Below are 20,825 nucleotides of genomic sequence, written 5' to 3'. Positions count from 1 at the left end.
GAGAGATATGATGAAGAAGAAGAGAATCTCGGAGATCCAAGATTGCCACCTGAAAGGTAACTTGTAGTAAGGAATAGTAGACGGGATGAAATGTAGAACGTGACTCCACCTCGCGAGAGAAGCTACTAGCTCCGTAACTCCATGCTGGAAGGAATTCGAAGGTTTTGTTCCAAGTTGTAGCTGAACCTCCAAGGCCCTGATCTAGGCGGTCTCTAAAGATCTTGGGTATCAATAGGAGAAATGATTGCTCGAAGACAACCATCCCCAAAGAATAAATGGTAGGTGATGAACTTCATGATGAGGAGGTGCCCCCCCTAAGGGTGGAGATGCAAGGCCCCCCTCTGAAGCTGAAGTAGAAGCCCCCTCTAAGGGCAAAGAGAGTACATTCCCCTTTGAAGCCCCCCTCTACGAGAGATAGGGAATGCCAAAGAAGGTATCTAGGGTATTGAAGATATCGAAGAACTCCCAAAGGTGGCCTCTTGAACCTAAGTAGTCGAGGGTGGGGAAAAGGGAGGCTTAAGCTGAGCCAAGGGTGGGCAATCACTATCTCTTGAAGGAGTGGACTGCCGAGGGGACGGTATCCAACAATCATTGTCTCTCGGGTGAGCAGATTGCAAAACTGTGGGTTGTCAAGGTGGCATTCCTGAAACCCTAGAAGAAATGGAAGAAATTTCCGTAGCACATTGCGGTTGTTGCAAGGAGGCCGTGGTACCAGTCGATCCTCTTGTAGCTCGAAAGGGCTTAGTGCGCATCAGATGCATCTTGTTGCCTTGAGCATAAAAATCTAAAAGCGGTGCAAAAGAAACTTTGTGGCCTAGAAGAGAGAGGTGGCACAACGAGTGCTTGGTGGTAGATGCATATTCTCCGGCGGGGTAGGAAGCAAAGATTCATTTCGGCAAGCATCAGTGGGGGTTTTCGTGATGCCAAAAGAGGAGTATCCAAAGGTTTGTCCATTTGCTTGTGGAGAAGTCATAGCACTGAGGTGTCAACCTATAAAAGAGAGGCTGGGTGGGAGAAGAAGAGAAGGGTATCTATGTCTCCTTGTGATGCAATGGGAATGAAGGGGAAAATCAGTAGATGATGCCAAACCCGCAACCTGTCTTTTCCTTCTTTGATGAACATGCTCTTTAGCTCTCTAAGCTCGTGCGCTCTGATACCATGTCAAAAATTACAGGTATGCTTTGATACCATGTCAAAATAAGTGATGGTGGAAAGAGACAATAGTGTTTGCAGGAAGTAACATAGAGTGTATACGGCAAACACCGAGAGAGAAGAGAAACTCAGAATCACAAGAATAACACGGTGATGATGCACTAAATCATGCTATGAGAAGAGAAGCTGATACAACGGAGCCGAAGCTCAAAAGATAATTGCACTGTCCTGTTTGAATCAGGTGGTAGCACCTATGGGAAATCTGCACAATGAAGGGAGCGAAATGCAATCCTTCGGGTAGTGGGCTATCAAAGTAATCACTAGAAGTGAAGGAGAGCTGTTGAGGGAACAAACCGAAGTCCTCTGATGCTATCAGAGATGTGGAAGATGATCACCAACTGTCGAGGGAGAAAAGTGTAGTCCTCTAATACCGGGGAGTGACCTGGGCAGCAAAACACAAATCCCAGAGTGTCGAAGCTATCAAACGCAGGGAGAGCAACCTAGATGCTGACGCCAGATAATGGAGGATGAGCTGGGCTCCAGAAATGCAAGTCCCAACATCCCCTATGATAGAGGAGTGACACCAAGTGATGGAGGAGAAGCTAGGCTGCAAAAACGCAGGTCAGCAGCCCCTATGATAGACGAGTGATGAAATCACTGTCACTCAATGATATAGACTATTGCCAAAGGCTAGAATTCTAATCCTAGGCAAGGAGAAGATCTCCACACTGAAAAACGCAGGTGAAAGTGGAGCTTGATGGAAAAGGGTGCTGATGCCAAGCAGATGATGGTGATGCCAGCTGGAAGATGCTCCATACACAAAGCTTGATGCTAAAACAAGGTGCCTCAAGCAGAAGAGGAAGGGTAAAAGCAGCCACAAGCCACAAACCACAATGTTCTCCTGAAAGGGTGTGAGGATAGTGGAAGGGGCTGGAGAGAGAAGGGAAGGGTGTCTGATGATGGAGGAAGAGGGGTGAAGAATGATTGAAGAGTGGCGGGGTGGTGAAGAATGAATGAAGTGACTGCCTATTTATAGGCTTGAGATGTCTCCCTATTGTACACCTTGAAGTATGCTGCAATTTGCATGATCTCAACCCTCAAATCTGGGATCAGATCTGTGTCAATGTGTGTGTTCTGGGCTGGAATATATAGCCCATGAATCAGCGTCAGGTTGGCCCATAAATGATAGCTGTCTGGCATAAATCAGGCCGACTGCCTGAAAATGACACGTGGCATGTGCAATAACTGCACCAACTGCTGCAGCACATGCGAATCTGCCCAGCGCTGACATGTACCACTCCTGGCATAAATGTGATGGTTGTAAACACTGCCATGTGGCACAACCAGCCTGATCACGACACATCTCTGACGAAACTGCTCTTGAATGCCTGTCTAATAGGAAATGCATGTACAAAACCCATCTTTGATGAATGCCTGCCCAAGGGATGACCAAATCTCTAACAAAAATTGGTGGCCCTTTCGGTATTTTTAAATCTTTAATTGCAATTGAATTCGAATACAATGGGATTCCTTCAATTCCTTCTAAATCCAAAAGCCCCTTATTGTCAATAACGACTTGAAAGTTTTCAAATTGATTTGCCCCTTGATTTGCTCGGGCAATTGGCCTTCACAAACTTCTTGGGAAATGAAATTTGCCCCAACTTTGAATGTTGGCTGGTCCCTCACTTGAATCTTGCTGAGAATTAATTTTCAGCCCTGAAAATTAAAGTCTTGAGGCTTCAATCTCTTGGCATGCTTCCCGAGGTTGCTGTAAAACCCTAATTTTTGCTGTAAATTAGGGCATAGGGTTTATAGCAGAGAAAAATACAATCTTCATCTCCAGGGATTAGAATGCTGAGATCTTTGGAGCAAGACTGGGAAATGATTGGAGAATGAGAGAGAATATTGAATAGAGAGAAAACGCAAACTTCCATCACGAGAAAATGGAAGAAATCAGCTGCTACCCTGTTAAGATAGCCATGAAAGTAGTCTCCATTAATGGAACACACGGAATATGATGTTTGTTTGGCTGAAACAGCCCTCAAACCGCTGTCACCTACCGTTCTAGTCTCTTCAAGGCATGTCACCAACTCCCAAAGGGTCTCTTGCTGGCTGGAAATGGGCAAGTTGTACTGGCAGCCTTCAAATCCGATTTTTTCAACATTATCTGCATTATTAAATTAATTTTCAGCTTTTAAATTCTGAAAATTAACTTAATAATTATATTAGTGCCTAGAAAATTAGTCTAACCAACCAAAAATTAAATTGGCTAGGCCAGTTCATCTCCCAAGTGTTCCCAAGTCTTCTTTAGCCCTGAGAATGACATTAAGTACCATTAAATGCCAAATCCCTAGTGTAACCAATTGACACTTATGGCTAATAAAATGTCTTAGGCCAATTTCTAGCACCAGATACTACTAAATATGTGTGCAACATTACTTAAGACAACTTTTGCCTTTGACATCTACTAATTTCTGCGGGTCCTTGGCTTGTAAATATGAAATATTCTTAGCTGCACTTCACATGTACAACACATAATTAAACATTTGATTAAAAATAAATCCAAAATTTAAGTAAAGCAAAATAAATGTCACGTCCTTGTGACAATGAGTTAAGTCTGGGGGTGAGGGTGGGGGTGTGGGTGAAGGAGAGGGGAGGGATGTGCAAGGGGGCTTCAGGTTGGTTGTGCCTGGTGTGGGGATGTGGATGGGGATGCTTGTGCTTCCATGGTGGGGGTGTGTTGCTGCTGTGGGGGGGCATCAGCACAACCACTTGCCCTTGGATAAGGGTGTTGTGGCTGTGTGGCTTGTTGGGCCCTGCATACATCTTGCCCTCATGTTGCTGGACCCTCGTAAAACCATCATCCTTCTCTTGAGAGCTGCTTGTTGTGAGGCCTTGGCTCAGAAGCGTGTGCAGTTGGAGGCTTGGTGCTCAAAGCCATGGCAAAAAAGGCACTGACCAGGCTAGCTGGTCACAATGATTTGTTGTCTAAGCGTGTGCCTTCCTACCTCAATCTCCAAAAACTCAGGTATTTTCTTGGTGTCTTCCACTGCCACCTATACTTTTGGACCCTTGCGCACATCTCTGCATCAGCAAATGAGGAGGGGAGGACTGTGCCAAAAAGGCACCCAAAATCCTCTTAGCAACTGGCAGTGCTCGACTGCTAGTCCAGGGAAAAGGAGGATGGCTGGGTCTTGAGGGAATCTATTATGAAGCCTGAAGCTCTCAAGTGTGAAGCTGTTGTACCGTGGGACTAGGTAGATGATTCCCTTTGCAGAGATGAATGGGGAGCTGTCCACTACCTGTGACTTGTCTGAAGATTGCAGTCTCCTCCGGTTCTTTCTCTGTGGTGCGGATGGGACTGAAGCTGTACCTCGGTGAGGACTACATACAAGGCATGTGACTGGTAGGCACCTGTGGAGTCCTTTGGTGTCAGACTAGGGGTTTCCCATTGCGTGAGTTCAACTGAGGACCTTCTGGGTGAGCTGCTGTCAACCGAGGGAATGCTGCTACAAAGGGAGGGAGCAGCTGTTTATATGCCTGAAAGTTGGGGTGAGGTGGGTGGCGCATTGATGGGGTGGGGGTGCAGGGGCTGTAGTCCAGTACGAAGGGAGGATTGGTTCAGGCAGAACCAGCAGTAGGAGTTGGAGGGTAGAGAGGAGGGAGATGTGGGCGAAGGAAGGAGAGGAGAATAGGGTGTGAATGTGGGGTGCAGGGCATGAGCACAGGGTGCAGTGTGCAGAGGGAATTGGAAGGGGTGAAATGGCGGGCAGAACGGCACTCAGGTAGGGTGTCCAATGCAAGGCTCTTCATAGGTGTGGTGGCATGAACAGGAGCAGGAGGGGGATAGTCTGGGTGGCAGATGGGGGGACGGACAGGCAGTGATGGGTGGTGTCAGGCAGTTTGCGTGAAAGGGGGGTGCAGCTCGCATCAGTTCATTCCTTACAAGGCTTGCTGCTGGATGTATAGACTGTGTCTATTGTGCTTTTCCACCTAGCTATATGCTTTGATGTGCACATTGTTGATTGTAACAATTTCAGGATCTTTTATTTGCTTTTTGACATCTATAATGCCAGCAATAACTGTCATATGTTTCTTATTTGGCTACTCATTTCATTTATGCAGGTGCTTGTTCTGATACGTGATAGCACTAAGAAGGTGGATGCAGAGAATATTCACGAGCAAGTTCAATGTGAAGTGGTGAAAGGTAGTCCTGGGGAATGCATGCTGCGTCTAATGCAGGTTTGTGCTGGCTGTTCAACCTGCACAAGTTGGCACAAAAGTTTTATATGTCTTCTTCCGTGAGTCTAAATTGAATTTCTGAAAGAGATTCTGGTGTACCATGCATTCAAGGGTTTTACTCAGAAGATCAGCAGATCTGAGAAATTTCTGCATTTGAGGTGCTCTGAATTGTCAGATATCTATTTCCTTTTTTAGTCGGTAATAAAAGGAGATATCTGTTACTATGCCTGAAGGACGTTAGGTCACAGGAAAATCTGAGTTGAAAACCTTTGAGCTTTCTTACTGCTTCATGTTTTTTAGATCCTGTATCTGCCGGCCATGCTGGATGATGGGAGTGGTCAAGAAATGGCGACAAAGGATTTCATTGGAGAGTTGGACAGATTCATGGCCAGTTTGACAGAATCACTTTTCTGTACAAAAGGGCAGACTTTGCTGTATGTCCCACCTGTGCAGCTGGGTGAAGGAACTGCTTACCAGTCTCGAGACAAATATCTAACACAAAGGCTTGAATCCATTGTCATAAGATGGACACGTCAGATTAAAGAGGTATTTTTTGTGAACCACCACTCATGCAGACCTGCAAAAAAGCAAAGATTTGTTACACAATTAATGTTCTTGATAATTAAGTCCAACCTCCCTTGCTAGGTGATACGAGGCCAAGAGAGGATTATGGACATGGAAGCGTCTGGACCCCTTGCAGAGGTTGAATTTTGGCGTCAAAGAAGCCTGGATCTTGGAGGAATTCGTATTCAAATTAATGATTCGGTAGTCCCATTCTTGTCTCTGGATGTTGCTCTAGGATCTGTGTACTTGGAATTATTTTGTACTACTTTGTAAAAGCATGGATCCTAAAATATTGTTTCTGCTTAATCAGGGAGTTTCGTCGATTTTATCATTTTTAGAGCAAATGAAGTCGCCATATTTGCAACCTTTCCTCAATCTGTCAAATAAAATTGACCATGAAGCACTTGTAGCAGCAGAAAATTTAAAGTTTTTGACAGTACTGGAGGAGCCATGTAAAGAATTAGCCACAGCCAAGCTTTGTAACATTCCATTTGTTCTCCCAGTTCTTCTTCTACGGATTAGAATGATTTGGCAGATTAGTCCTTTTTACAATACAAGTGAAAAGATTACTGGCTTGTTATCCAAAGTATGTCATTTTATATGCTTTGTAAATTTTAACTTTATGCTAAGTTTTTCCTACTGCGTTTTTAATTTATTAATAATCTGCTCCATTTAGCCCCTTTTCTGCAGGTCAGCAATGAAATTATTCTCAGATGTATGGAAGGTATTCCTCTGCTTGAGATATTTGACGGAGATGTGGGAAAGTGCAGAATGGCATTGGAGGAAAGCATTCAAGCCTGTGAGTCATGGAAATTGTTATATAATGCAATGATGAAAGCATATATACATGCATCCGATCAACAAACAGCCCCAGAAATTGGAAATTTAGAACATAAGCATCTGCTTGAGCTTGGAGTAAGGAGCATATTTGCACCTGTAGAGTCATTTTTACAACGCTGCCAAGATATTCTTGAGGTGCGATTGCTGCTGTATTTGAGTGAAGAAAGACCAAAATGTTCTGGACTTGATTGGACTTTTTACCTATGTGCATAATGTTGCAGGTTTGTGATTCACAAATACAGTTCTCAAAAAATGTAGAAATGCCTGTGTTTGGAGGTACAAGAGGAGCAGAATTCACAAAATCAATGATAAAAGTGCAAGACACCTTCCAAAAACTTGTATCCAGTTTGAAGGCGCTGCCATATCACTTGTTAGATGTGAAAGTAACTCGATGGCATGATGACTATAATCGATTTAAGGATGGAGTAAAGGATCTAGAGGTTCTATTGTTGATTGTTTACCTTAATACTGTGGAAACAATGTAAACAGCTGTACATTGCTTTTTAATACAAGAATGACTACTCAAGTCTCGTTTAAACTCACAGATAATGATGCAAAATGTCATGACTGCGGCCTTTCGGCATGCATCATCATTGTCTGAGAGCATTGAACTGATGGAGGCATTCAAGTTAATGGCACGACGACCACCCATTTGCTTGTGTGTTGAACATATGGCATCTCAGGTAGACTCAAACCCAATATCCCCAATTATCAGAGAGTCTTTTTCTGCTTGAGAAATATCAGGAAGTACTTGTAGGCTACTTATTGCTAAATCCTTAGTAGATGTGACTTCAAGCAAAATTTGCATGAACTTGTGCATGATAAGGAACTTGAATGTTATGTATGCCAGTGGTATTCATTTTTTCCTTTTCCTTCATAGAATTTCCAAGGCTAGTTTCTACTGTAGGTAAACGTCACAATTGCCTTATTGCTCTTGAACTTTAATACTATCTTTGTGGTGGTACTTGTATGCTGCCTTGTGAGGAAGAAGGCATTTGGCTCTCGCATTTCATATACTTGTAACTAGATTCAACCTCATTTATAATTACATGTTAATGATATTTATTTCCATAATCTACACTAGCATTCCAAATGCTAGGCCGTTTCGCAGCAGCTTCGCTGCCATGAAGCAGCAAGCAAACTGCACAGCAACTTTGCTCAACAATCCATTTCTCCTCTTTTCTCTCTTTGTCTCTAATTTTTTTCTCCTCTCTTTTTTTTTTCGTAAAAGGTAATTGTATTAATTACGAAAAAGTACAAGATTACATGATTACACGAGTACAAGAGACACGAGGGCCGTAGGCCAACGTGTGGGAAATCCTCAAACTAGTATACTAGAAAAGCTACACCAATCATGGCAAGGACCCAGAGGCAATTGCCAGATGCCAGGAATGCAAATCCTCCCGAGGGAGCAAGTCAGAGTGCCTGATGAGATCTAGCTGCCAATGCAAGAGCCCTTTAAGCCTTGCAATATGTCGCGGTACATTCGAGGCCGAATCAAAGAGAAAAGCATTTCGGGTGGTCCAAATGTGCCAGCATCCCCAGTATCTGAAAAAGGGAAATAAGATCTTCATATGTAACTGTGGCGGTGTGGGATACTTTGGGCGCACAAAAACCCAATCAAAAGGAGTCAGTGAGGGCCCCACCACTGTGCGCCAGATTTGGGACAAGAGAGACCAGATATTCTTGGCGAGTGGGCAAGAAAGAAAACGATGTCTGGCCGATTCCTCCGTAGTGGTACAAAAGAAACAATTGCCATTCGAGATTCGACGCTTGGAAAGGGCCGAGGCAAGAGGAAGACCACCAATCATTACCCGCCACAGGAAGACCTTGCATTTGAAAGGTGCCCTATTCTGCCACCCCTCCATCAGCGTTGCCTGCCACCATGACAAGGATTTCCGCAGGCCCCAAACAGTATTAGCTTTCTCACCCAGCCATTGGTGATCTTTAATAAGAAGACGATACACCTGATTAGTAGAGGCCTTTTCCAGAGTCAACCGGCCTGCAAGGTCCCAATCCTGCCAAGGGCGATCCATAGTCAGGGCAGGAAAGGGTTGCCTACCCTGAAGTTCCGACGAAAGCTTCTCCCATAAATCACGGTATCCGCGCGGGATCCTGAAAAGTCTCCTAGCGGTCCGAAACGATGCGAGGACATTGCGAGTAGCAAGGGTAGCATCCGCAATCGAAGTCACACCCAAACGGGCCATGCGATTAAATCTTGGTCTGAGCTGATGTTTATCTTCCCATGAAAGTAATCTGGATACTGCCAACAATTCCAGCTGGAAAGAATTAGTCTGCAAGCGATCCCCTACTGGATGCCAACGGGTCTTTTGGAGCACCACTTTCCAAGATCCGACCAAGTGCTGTAACAAAGAGGAAGAGGGACTGGAAAATCGAGAGTCAGCATTAAGGACATGCCACCATGAGGCCCGAAGCCGTGTATTGCCCTGGCGGAGGCCGCTATCCTCAAGAAAATAACGGGCTATGATGGTCCACAGGTGATGATCCGCACACACGGCACGAAAAAGAGACCAATGAAGAGCCAGCATATGAGTTTCTGCATCCAAAATAGCTCCACCACCCATGCGCTTAGGGGTACATGCATGTGACCATGAAATCCAAGAAATGCCTGCCTGTAGTGAATCTTTCTTCCATAGCATGAAACGAATGGGATGGGTGAGAGCCTTCAAAGTAGTGGGCGTCCATGGCAGTAATGGCAGGAAATACGTCAGCATTGGTAGCATAATTGTCTGAGCCACTTTGAGGCGGACATGGAACGGCTAGGCTTGCGACTTCCAATACATAAACTTCGCGGCCAGTTTTTGTGAAATCCACTCCAACAGGTCCTTTGGCCGTACATCCACCCCCAATGGGTATCCAAGATGCCTGACAATGGAGCCACGGGAAACCACCTGGCCCTGCCAGCCTAACGACTGTAAATCCGGCTCCGTGCAACTGAGAATGGCCGACTTAAAGGCATTGATGCGAAGACCAGAGGCTTGACCAAAGAGCGTCCAAACATCTAATGCCTTGCGAATGTTGTCCCTGTCCGCCTACAAAATCATAAAGGAGTCGTCAGCCAAAGATTGGCTAATGAAGTGCTGCCCCAAAGGAAGAGATAACCCTGCCAGCTGGGCAGAAGCCGCCATGGAGGATAGCATTGAAAGGACCGGGTGAGTCGCGAGGGCAAAGAAGAGAGGGCTCAAAGGGCAACCCTGTCTGACCGAGCGTGCAAGGACAAATGGCTCTGTAACCCCACCATTAAGCATAACTCTTGAAGAAGCCTCAGTACTGATGGTGTAAATCAATCGAGACATCCGGATACCAAAGCCCATAGCAGACATAAGATCGGCAAGGAAAGACCAGTCCACACAATCAAACGCCTTTTCCAGGTCCAATTGAATCAAGACCACTTGCTGATTGGAGTGCCGCGCATAGTCAATAGCCATTTGCACATTTGAGATATTATGCAAAATGTTGCGGCCCTTAATGAACCCATACTGGAGAGGGTGCACAATAGCTGGAAGGTGCTTGTGAAGCCTATTTGCCAGTACTTTGGAAAAGATTTTATACATCGCGCCCATCAACGAAATTGGTCTCCAGTGTTGCAGCTTTGACGGCGAAGGGACCTTGGGAATCAGTTTGATAAGGCCTTCTTTCCATGAAGAAGGCATGACCCCTGTTTCCCAAACCTGCTGAAACATGACCACCAAAGGCTTTACCAACTGCGTGGCCGAGTGCTCAAAAAATTCATTAGTGAGACCATCCCAACCAGGACTTTTATCCTTAGGCAGGTGCAACAAGACATCCATAACCTCCTCTTCGCAAATATCCGCCTCCAAAGTGGCTTGCATATCAAATGGGACCTGCTGGTGGACCAGATGGTAGAAGACTGAGCGGGCATGCATAACCTGGCTGGACGGCAAGGAAGAGGAACCAAAAAGATCCATAAAATAATTTCTGCACATATCGATAATGGTTTGTGGATCAGTGACCATACGACCTTCCGAATCCTGGAGTCGCGTCATATTTTCGCGGGCCGGAGAAGCATGCAAGGCGGGAAAGAACTTATGAGACTGGCAGGCACTATCTTGCAATGTGTCAGTCAAGTTTTGCAACTTGGCTTGCTGATAAGATTTCAAGCTAAATACTTGAATAAGATGGGCCAAACGCCTCTCCAGGGACAGTAGAAAATCATCATCTGGGGAGCTCAGGAGCAAGGAACGGACCAAGGCCAATAAGTCCTCTGCTGCATGTCGACGACGGCGACAAAGAGAGGCATTATGAATCCCATACTGCCGAGCAACCCGCTGCACATTAGAGAGCAGGCGTGCGAACGAAGCCAAGCCCTCAGAGGCGAAGTCCAATAAGAACCTCTCAATCAATTGCTGCATATAACCCTGAAAAATTGGATGCTTCAAATAAGAGGAATTGAAGCGTAAAGGGAGCTTATTCAGCAACTGCCTAAAAGGTGCAATGGGTTGAGCCCGCATCTCAAGCTGGAGGGGGAAATGATCTGACAACGCATATTGCTGCAAGACCTTCATCTCCAGCATCTCGGGAAGAAAATCATCCCCCTGCATGATATACATTCTGTCCAGTCGCGACCAGGTGGTCGCATATTGTGCAGAATGAAAAGTGAAACCTGAAACAGAAGGGTGAAGCCACGACCAAAGATCTTGCTTAAGTACGTGCAAAGCAAAGGAGTTCCACACCCGGCTTTCTGGCGTATCCATGACCGAATGCCTTGAGGTGGACTGAGAAGAGTCAATACACATATTGAAATCTCCCATCAAAAATCCCCTGCGACCAAGTGCCATGGAGCCCTGCAAAGTCGACCATAGATCCCGTCGGGATGCGGGATCATTTGGAGCATAGAGCCCCAGCAACCAGAAAATTTCTCCTTCAAATAAGACTTCGATCACCAGAAATCGGCCGTGCACATCGTTTTTAACAAGAACAGGCTAGTATTTCTCATGGACAATCATCAGCACGCCCGAGTAGTGCTTAGCAGGTGTCCCTGCATAAAACAGACGGAATCCATGGCAATCCACAACTTTTCCTGCCTCACCATGACTTTTGTGCTCCACTGCACACAATACATCCCACTGGTTCTCATGCAAGACAGACCACATGGTATGTTGCTTATGGCGAGAGCAAATGCCTCGCACATTCCACGTGGCAATCTTCATATATTTTCAAAAAAGGAAGTCAGGAACGAGGCGCCTGTTGCCTCGATTGCACCTTTTCCGCGAGGGCATCCAGGACACCCTCATCCAGAAAATCAGCCAATACTGCAAACGAATTCGGGCGACCTGCTTTAGAGGTAGAAGGGAAATCCACTGCCTTGGGAGTAGGGCGGGGATAACGCCTATCCCAAGGTGTAATCACATTACCTTTTGCATCAAATGCCAGCTTAGCAGGTGGGCCCTTGGGGCCTGCTGAATAGCCTTTCCTTGAAGACGGATAACGGGGGGCGGACGGGGCCATAGTACGCGCATCCTGCTGTGGGTGACCATGTCTTTCCTGCGCGTGTACGTGCGCATAGAATCCAGAGAAGCATTAGGCCCAGCATCAGCCAGGCCTGCGTCCAACTGTTTACCTTTTTTTTGTCGTGCCTCAATCCAGTCAGTGTTAGGAGAATCCAAACCCCGGACCTGTTGTTTGCCTTTATCCATGACAGTAGGTGGCTGAAGGGTCTCCTGTGCCGGGGCATCGAGCACCATGTCATCCTTGGGCTGCACAACCTGCGCCTCCTCAGAAGACGGTTGCCGTTCCGGGCATTCGGCCACAAAATGCCCTAGTTTACCACATGAAAAGCAGTGTCCGGCAAAATTGCCCCATTTCAGGCGAAAATGCAAAGGATGCATGCCTGAACAATTGAGGCGAAGCCACGCAGGCCTTTTCCTGGCCGTATCCCATAGCATGCATAAACGGTTGCGGTTCATGGCCCTGAGGCTCGGGGGAACCAGCACTGTGCCCACAACCGCCATCGCGTCCTTCAACAATGGCCAGTATACCGCTGGACAGTTTTCCACTTCCACCCACACCGGGCATTCTCGTTGAAGCAGACGCTGGAAGTCAGCCATAGGGCGCCATGGTACCACATGGACTAAGCGGCGATCAAAGAATAGTGGCAACTTGGACAGGAGCTCAGCTCGATGCGATTCCGATTTCAACAGCACCTCATAAAAACCGCGAGGTCCAAGGAATATCTCCTCAACACATTCCCCTTGCAGTAAATGGTGCATCCATTGGCGAATATGTGAGAGCACTGGGATCCTGCCGGTGAAAAAAAGTATAACTGCACGGTCGTAAAACACCGAGAAGGACCGCAAGACTGATTTTGGGTCCACCGTGGCTTCCAGCACATCATCCGCAGCCGCAGCAGAGAAAGTATCATTGTTATGTTGGACATAATCGCCAAGCAGAGTATTGGCAAAGTCCAGCAGATGTTCCCAGTCAATTTCCTGCGAATCCACAGGCTCGGAGGCAACCTGCGCATAGGAACGGTCCTGAGGACCCACTGGCTCGTCTGAAGTGTGCTTGGAGCGTTTGCCTGCAGGCGGCAATTCAGAACCCGGAGGCGGCTCCTCCGTGCATGGCACCATATCCACCGGCTCCTCTGTATCGGAATCAGGGCCAAGGGCTGCCACCGTCCGGTCGAGAAAATCCATATCCAGGCCAGCCATACTGCTGTCTTCTCGCTTTCGCTCGCTCCCTCACTCTCTCTCTTTTTCGCTCTGTGCAAGTCCCGGAGGGCTCGCTCTCTCTCTCTCTCTTCTCTCTCTCTCTCCCTCTCTCACTCTCTCTCTCCGTACAAGAGCAGATCAGATCTCGGAGGCGAGCAGGGTTGCTGTCACGCGCTGCCAGATTAGGGTTTCCTTTCCCTGTCACGGCACCGCAAGATGCAGAGGGCAGGCACCCGCGGGCAGCAGGCGTAGGGCAGGGGGCGGACAGAACAGTCGTGGTCTCAGACGAGCAGCTGTCGACAGCAACTGACGGAACGCGGGCCGAGGGCGGGAGCTCAGGCGATGGAGGCGCAGACGACGGAGCCTCTGACGGACGACGGGGGCCCAGGCGACGCGGGCTGAGGAGCTCAGGCGACGAAGGCACGACGGACGGGGACGCAGACCAGAACGACGGGGGACCAGAACGACGAGAGAGAGAGAGAGAGAGAGAGAGAGAGAGAGAGAGAGAGAGAGAGAGAGAGAGAGAGAGAGAGAGAGAGAGAAGAAAAGCAGGGAGAGAGGGGGGAGAGAGAGAACCAATCAAAGGGGAGCAGTGAGAAACCAACCACTGCTCGCCAAACGACCGACAAGAATGACCAGACTTTCTTAGCGATGGGGCAAGAAATAAATTAGTGCCGGGCGGATTCCACACTAGTAGTGCAAAAGAAACAGTTGCCGTTGGAGATTCGTCGCTTGGAAAGAGTTGAAGCAAGCGGAAGACCACCAATCATCACCCTCCAAAGAAAGACCTTATATTTGAAGGGTGTCTTGTTCAACCAGCCCTCCATCACAGTTGCCTTCCACCATGACCGGGATTTACGCAATCCCCATAGAGTATTCGCTTTAGTAACCAGCCATTGATGATCTTTAATCAGAAGATGATACACCTGGTTAGCGGAAGCTTTGCTTAAATTCAGCCGGCCTTCGAAGTCCCAATCCTGCCAGGGATGATTCGAAGCAAGGGCAGGAAAGGGTTGTCTGCTCTGGAGCACCATCAAAAGCTATTTCCATAAATGCCTATATCCACGAGGGATCCTGAAAAGCCTCCTGGCTGTAGAAACAATATTAGCACATTGTGACTGGCAAGGGTGGCATCCGCGACTGAAGTTAAGCCCAAACATGCCATTCAGTTGAATAGTGGTCTAAGCTCGTGTTTACCTTCCCATGAAAGTAACTGCGAGGCTGCCAGCAATTCCAATTGAAAAGAATTAGTAGCTAAGCGATCCTCCGCTGGATGCCACTGAGCCTTCCGGAGGACCAGTTTCCAGGAACATACCAAATGGGTAAGCAGCGATGAAGAAGAACTGGAGAACCGGGAATCAGCATTAAGAACATGCCACCAAGAACTCCGGATTTGGGTATTGCCATGTAGAAGCCCATGATCCTCAAGGAAATAACGGGCTATAACGACCCACGGATGATGATCCGAGCACATGGCGCGGAACAGAGACCAACGGAGTGCCAACATGTGAGTTTGGGCATCTAAAATAGCCCCTCCACCCATGCGTTTGGGGGTGCACACATGCGACAAAGAAATCCAGGAAATACCTGCATGCAAGGAATCCTTCCATAGCATGAAACGAATAGACTGAGTAAGAGCATTCAGAGTCGTAGTAGTCCAGGGCAGCAATGGCAAGAAATATGTGAGCATTGGCAACATAATTGTCTGGGCTACTTTGAGGCGAACATGGAAGGGCCAGGCCTGAGACTTCCAATACAGAAACTTAGCCGCCAGTTTCTGAGAAATCCACTGCAGAAGCTGCTTTGGGGGAACATCAACACCCAAAGGGTATCCAAGTTGCCTGACAATGGAGCCACGAGGAACAACCATACCCTGCCAGTCCAAGGACTGCAAATCCGACTCCGTGCAGCTGAGAATGGATGATTTCAACGCATTGATGCGAAGGCCAGACGCCTGACCAATGAGGTCCCAAACATCCAATGCCTTTCGAAGGTTATCCTTGTCCGCACGCAAAATCATGAAGCTGCCATCAGCCAAGGATTGACTAATGAAGTGCTGTCCAGAAGGAAGCGACAATCCAGCCAACTGAGTAGAAGCTGCCATATGAGGTAACATCGAAAGAACTGGATGAGTCGCAAGGGCAAAGCAATCACCAGTTGCGCATTTAATACATTGTGCAGAATGTTTCGACCCTTAATGAAACCATAATTCTCTCTCCATGTTCCCTCCCTCTCTCTCTCTCTCTCTCTCCTTCTTCTTCTTCTTTCTCTTCCTTTCCCCCCCTCAGTCTCTCTTAAGGTATGTAAATTTAATATTTTTCCTATCTATAATTCTATCTTTATGCTCATATTCTCTCTTCTTTTTCTTCATCTCTCTCTCTCTCTCCTCCCCTTTCTTCTCTTTTTCCTTTTTTTCTTCTCTCCCTCTCCCTCTATCTCTTTTAAATTTTATCTTTTCTCTCTCTTCCCCTCCCCCTCCCCCTCTCTTGCTCTCTCCCTTTCCCTCTCTCTTAAAAAATGTTTGAATTTTAAAAAGTCTTCTCTCTTTCCTTTTTCCTCCATCTCTCTCCCTTCTTTCTTCTTTCTTCTCTCCCCCTCTCTCCCTACTTTTTCTCTCTCCCCCCCTCTCTTCTCTCTTTTCCCTCTCTTTCCCTCTCCTTTTTTTTAATTCTCTCTCTCTCTCTCTCTCTCTCATATACAGCACTACGGTGCGAGATGCATTGAGGGAGCTAGACACACAGGCCTCTCTGGAGGAGTTTATAGGACAGTTGGCCGAGATAATACACACTTCAGCAGCATACGCTTTCCCACACACTACACCGTCAGATAAACCTCCACGAGGTAATGCCCCACAGAATGGCTGGTATGATGATGACTGCAGAGAGACACGAGCACGTTTTCAGCGAGAGATGGCACTTGGCATATGTACACATAAGCATGCTCGAACACTCTTCAGACGGTTGGTATGCAAAAAGAAGCGGGATCACCTGAGCGGACTAGAAACAGAAATGTATTCCATGTTCTTGGGGCAGGACAGCAAGAGAGCATGGAAAAAGATGCACGAGAACCAGCCACCCCTACAAATTACTAGACCGGATGATTGGCATGGATATGCTTGCACACTCTATGATATTCCTGGCCAAGAGCCTATGCCACTCCCCTCAACCTCAAGACCAGAAAATTGCAGATTTTTCACAGAAAGAAAAGTGAGGAATGCCATATGGAAACTGAAAAATGGAAGAGCCCAAGATCATGAGGGTTTAGTGGCTGAACACATCACGCATGACTGTGATATTCTGGCACCAACGTTGGCCCACATCTTTAATAGGGCAGTTTGTGAGGGATTTCCAACCTGTTGGTCTGACCATATTATTGTGCCGCTCTTTAAGAGTGGAGACCCCGCGCTACCTAGTAACTACCGAACTATCATGATTGGACACATGCTGGCCAAGATATATGGCTCTATCATGGAACAAGCATTGAGTGAATGGGCCGAGATGCATGGCATGAGATCAAAAGGCCAGGTTGGCTTCAGGAGGGGATATACAACTCTGACCATATCTTCACATTGAGGGCAATCATCGAAGAAGGCAAGGCATTCAAGAAAAAGATCTATTGCTGTTTTGTGGACTTTCGCAAGGCCTTTGACACAGTGCCACGTGCTAGACTCATGAGAAGAATGCAAAACATTGATGTGCCCGTAGAGATACAATGGAGTATCTATGCCTTGTATGAGACAGTGACAGGCAGAGTACGAACACCTGAGTGCATCTCAGATATAGTCAATAGCACCATTGGGGTGAAACAAGGTTGTCCACTTTCACCGACACTATTTGGGCTGTATATAGATGAAATTTCAGAATATGTGGATAGGATTGGTGGGGCCGGAGCCAGCCTAGCTGGAGTGCTGATACCATTACTGCTTTATGCCGATGATATTGTACTTATATCTGACTCACGTGAGGGACTAAATAGACACTTGGATGCATTATCAGCTTTTTGCAGAGATAGAGATCTTAAGGTGAACCTTGGGAAAACTAAAGTTATGGTATTTAACACTTCAGCTGCTTGGGTGACAAGAGCTGAGCACCAGTTTACTTTTGATGGAGAGCCAGTGGAGATGGTTAGGCAGTATGTCTATTTGGGGGTCACATTGAAGGGACCACAGTTCTCTTGGAGAGAGACATCAGAGGCTTGTTTGGCAAAAGCATATGCAGCCTTAGGTGCATTGGAGAGGCAATGTGCTCACATACAATTTCATGAGCCGCGCACCAAATTGTGGCTTTTTGACACCTTGGTTACACCCACACTCCTATATGGGGCAGCTATTTGGGGTCCGAGTCTCTTTCACACGAGGAGACAGCTTTTGGGAGACCATGATGGACCAGAGAAGGAACACTATGACGGATGGGAGCATATGGAAAGACCACTGGTCATGATGATCTCACGCATGATACGAGCGAAGAGCTCGACCCCACATGAGATTATCAGAGCTGAGTTGGGAGCATCACCCATGGTGGCTGAGGCCTTGGTCTAGGCAGTGACTTTCATACATAGACTATGGGAGCTCCCCCAAGATAGATACCCACGGCTAGCCCTGGCCTCTTCTAGACAACTAGCAGCAAACGGTGACAGACACTGTTGGTATGCTCAGATGAGTACATGGATGAGTCTACATGGGCTGCAGATTGACAGACTACCCCCCTTTGACTATAGCCTGGATTGCCCTACACTTGACCTAAGCCGATCAGAGCTAAACCATGTGATTAGAGCAGACATACTAAAGTTAGATATAGAGAAGACCTGGATCTGACCCCCCTCCCCCCATGGCACGAGGATGGCACACTACTAGACCTACTTCCTTCAGGTATCTGAGGATGGTTTCATCACCCGACCCAATTACATGGACACACAGCTGCCTCATGGACTACGCACAGTTATTGGTCAAATCCACACCTCATCCCACCACTTGAGGATTGAGATAGGCAGATGGGAGGGTATACAGATAGAAGAACGCATATGCCCACTATGCGATAGAGAGACAGAGGAACACTACATCTGCCGATGCACTGTATATTATGACATACGAGGTAGATACCACTGTTTGTTTCGAGAGGGTTTTGGACCCCTGAGACGGATCATGCAGTTTGAGGATCAGAGATGCTTGGGATTTTTCCTCTTGGAGCTCCAGAGGCGCAGAGCAACAATTCTACGGAGTAGGAGGCCCCCACAACTCGGCTCACATAGACAGAGAGCAGTCACTGACTTTTTCACTGATACACGACAGAGTATGGCAGATACCACTACTACTGCCACACACCCTACAGGAGTACACCATCATTGGACCTCATCTTCTGTAGATGTCCCTCTGGATAGAGCAGTGGCACTTAGCCGGTCTAGGCGCCCACGTCCACCCGGACGAAGGCCTCTAGACATCCACACCACAGACAGATTAAAGCCATCATTGAGCACCACAGGAGACAGATGCCGAGACGCCTCAGCCATGCAGAGATACACCTCCCTAGAGAACAGACATATCATTGATGGAGAGTTTTCCTTTCTCTACTCTCACTTTCAGATCACTGACATGTTTCACTTTTATAGGACACTATTTCAGTCTTTTTCAGTCTTATAGGCATGTTTGTCATCTTTTTCTCGTTCCAGATGAGAAACAAACCACCATTGTATGTACTGCTTTGGTCTCATAGGCCACATTGGCCTTTTAGAGACGTTAATATACTCTCTCTCTCTCTCTCTCTCTCTCTCTCTCTCTCTCTCTCTTTATTCTCTCTTTAATTTTTTTTCTTTTCTCTTTCTTTTAAATTTATCTTTCTTCTCTCTTTCTCTCTGCATTCAAATTCTTCTTCTTTTCTCTCTCTCTCTCTCTCTCTCTCTCTCTCTCTCTCTCTCCTCTTCTTCACTCTTTGCTTTTCTTGTCTCTGTTTCTTTGTCTCTCTCCCCTTTTCTTTGTCCCCCCCCTCTCTCTCTCTCTCTCTCTCTCTCTCTCTCTCCTCGTTTTCCCTTTTTTTCCTCTCTTAAACTTTATATTTTCTCTATCTATAATTCTCTTTCTCTTTGTTCCCCCCTCTCCCTCTCTCCCCCCCTCTCTCTCCTCTTCTTTCTTTTTTCCTCCTTTTGTATCTTTCTTTTTTTGTAAAGATAATTGAATTAAGTAAATATTTTACATCAGACCATCAGGTCGGCTTAGAACTCTCTCTCCGAAAAATATATACATCAGACCATCCGGTCAGGATTCTCACTAAATCTCTTACATTCTGTTACATTAGACCATCAGGTCCTCCAAGAAAGTTCTCAAATTCATTCGGTATCACAAACTTCGAGTCATGCAATAGATGCAAAGACTGTAGCACTGGTAATGGAGAGAACCTTTGAAGTTTGACCTGTATGGATGACCAGATATCACCATATCCTCGGGGTACCCGAAAGTGTTGATGAATACGCCAAAAAGAGTAAAGCCGGGACTACCCAGGAATAATACCGTCCAAAACTGTCTGCAACCCCAAACGAGCCATCCAATTAAACTTGAGTCTGTGCAAATCTTTATCCGGCCAATCTAACAATCTGGATGAGGCCAAGACTTCTCCTTGCAGTGAATTCGCGTCCTCATGAATCTCAGGAGGGCGCCAAACTGAAAAATGTAAGATCTCTTGCTAGGATGCAATCAAATGAGAAAGGAGAAAAGACTAGGTGATCTTAAGAGGCCTTGAGGAATTAAGCACATGCCACTAGGAGGCACGAATGACCGTGTTACCATGGGAGATGCCAGTCTTTTCAATGAAAAATTATGCAATGTCTGACCAAGGATGACTCTGTACACATAATGCCTGCAAAAGGGCCAACCTCAAGGCTTTCATATGCAAATTAACATCCAGCAAAGCTGCTACCCCCATTCGTTTAGGCATAGTCACATGCTGCCACGAAATCCAGACCTGTCCCAAACGGTTCCCCTTCTTTTTCCACAACATGAACCTGATAGGCTGAACTAGTTCCAAAAGGGACTTCTTAGTCCAGGGAAGCAGAGGCAAAAAGAATGATATCATACTGATCATAATACTTTGAGCAACTTTCAATTTGACATGTAAAGGCCAAACTTGAGATTTCTAGTACATGAACCTGTCATGAATCCAGGAGCCCATCCAATCCAATAAGGCATGGGGTGCTACCCCCACACCAATAGGGTATCCCAAGTGCTTGGTGATATTTCCCTTTGAGATCACAATTCCATGCCAGCCCAAGGCCTGCAGATTAGTCTCCGTACAGGATAGAAGTGTAGATTTCTGAGTATTAATATGAAGACTAGATGCCAAAGCAAAA

The 20,825-nt window shown here is 46.7% G+C and overlaps 1 protein-coding gene across 1 annotated transcript in view; it reads left to right on the top strand.

Annotated features, from left to right (window-relative positions):
* LOC148040346 (dynein-1-beta heavy chain, flagellar inner arm I1 complex-like) overlaps window positions 1–20,825 on the top strand; it is a 288,628-nt gene that overhangs the window by 28,226 nt on the left and 239,577 nt on the right. The window contains exons 2-8 of the mRNA XM_087698625.1: window positions 5,278–5,394; window positions 5,695–5,940; window positions 6,040–6,159; window positions 6,269–6,544; window positions 6,649–6,933; window positions 7,020–7,238; window positions 7,344–7,481. Of these exons, the coding sequence (XP_087554751.1) occupies window positions 5,278–5,394; window positions 5,695–5,940; window positions 6,040–6,159; window positions 6,269–6,544; window positions 6,649–6,933; window positions 7,020–7,238; window positions 7,344–7,481 (1,401 nt within the window). The remainder of the gene's footprint in view (window positions 1–5,277; window positions 5,395–5,694; window positions 5,941–6,039; window positions 6,160–6,268; window positions 6,545–6,648; window positions 6,934–7,019; window positions 7,239–7,343; window positions 7,482–20,825) is intronic.

Source organism: Lygodium microphyllum, chromosome 2, assembly GCF_053477565.2.
Source record: "Lygodium microphyllum isolate KBCC chromosome 2, Lygodium_microphyllum_v1.1.10, whole genome shotgun sequence".
NCBI classification, from domain to species: Eukaryota; Viridiplantae; Streptophyta; class Polypodiopsida; order Schizaeales; family Lygodiaceae; genus Lygodium; species Lygodium microphyllum.
Note: the sequence above shows the minus strand (reverse complement) of the source record. Positions and strands in the feature narration are given on the sequence as shown.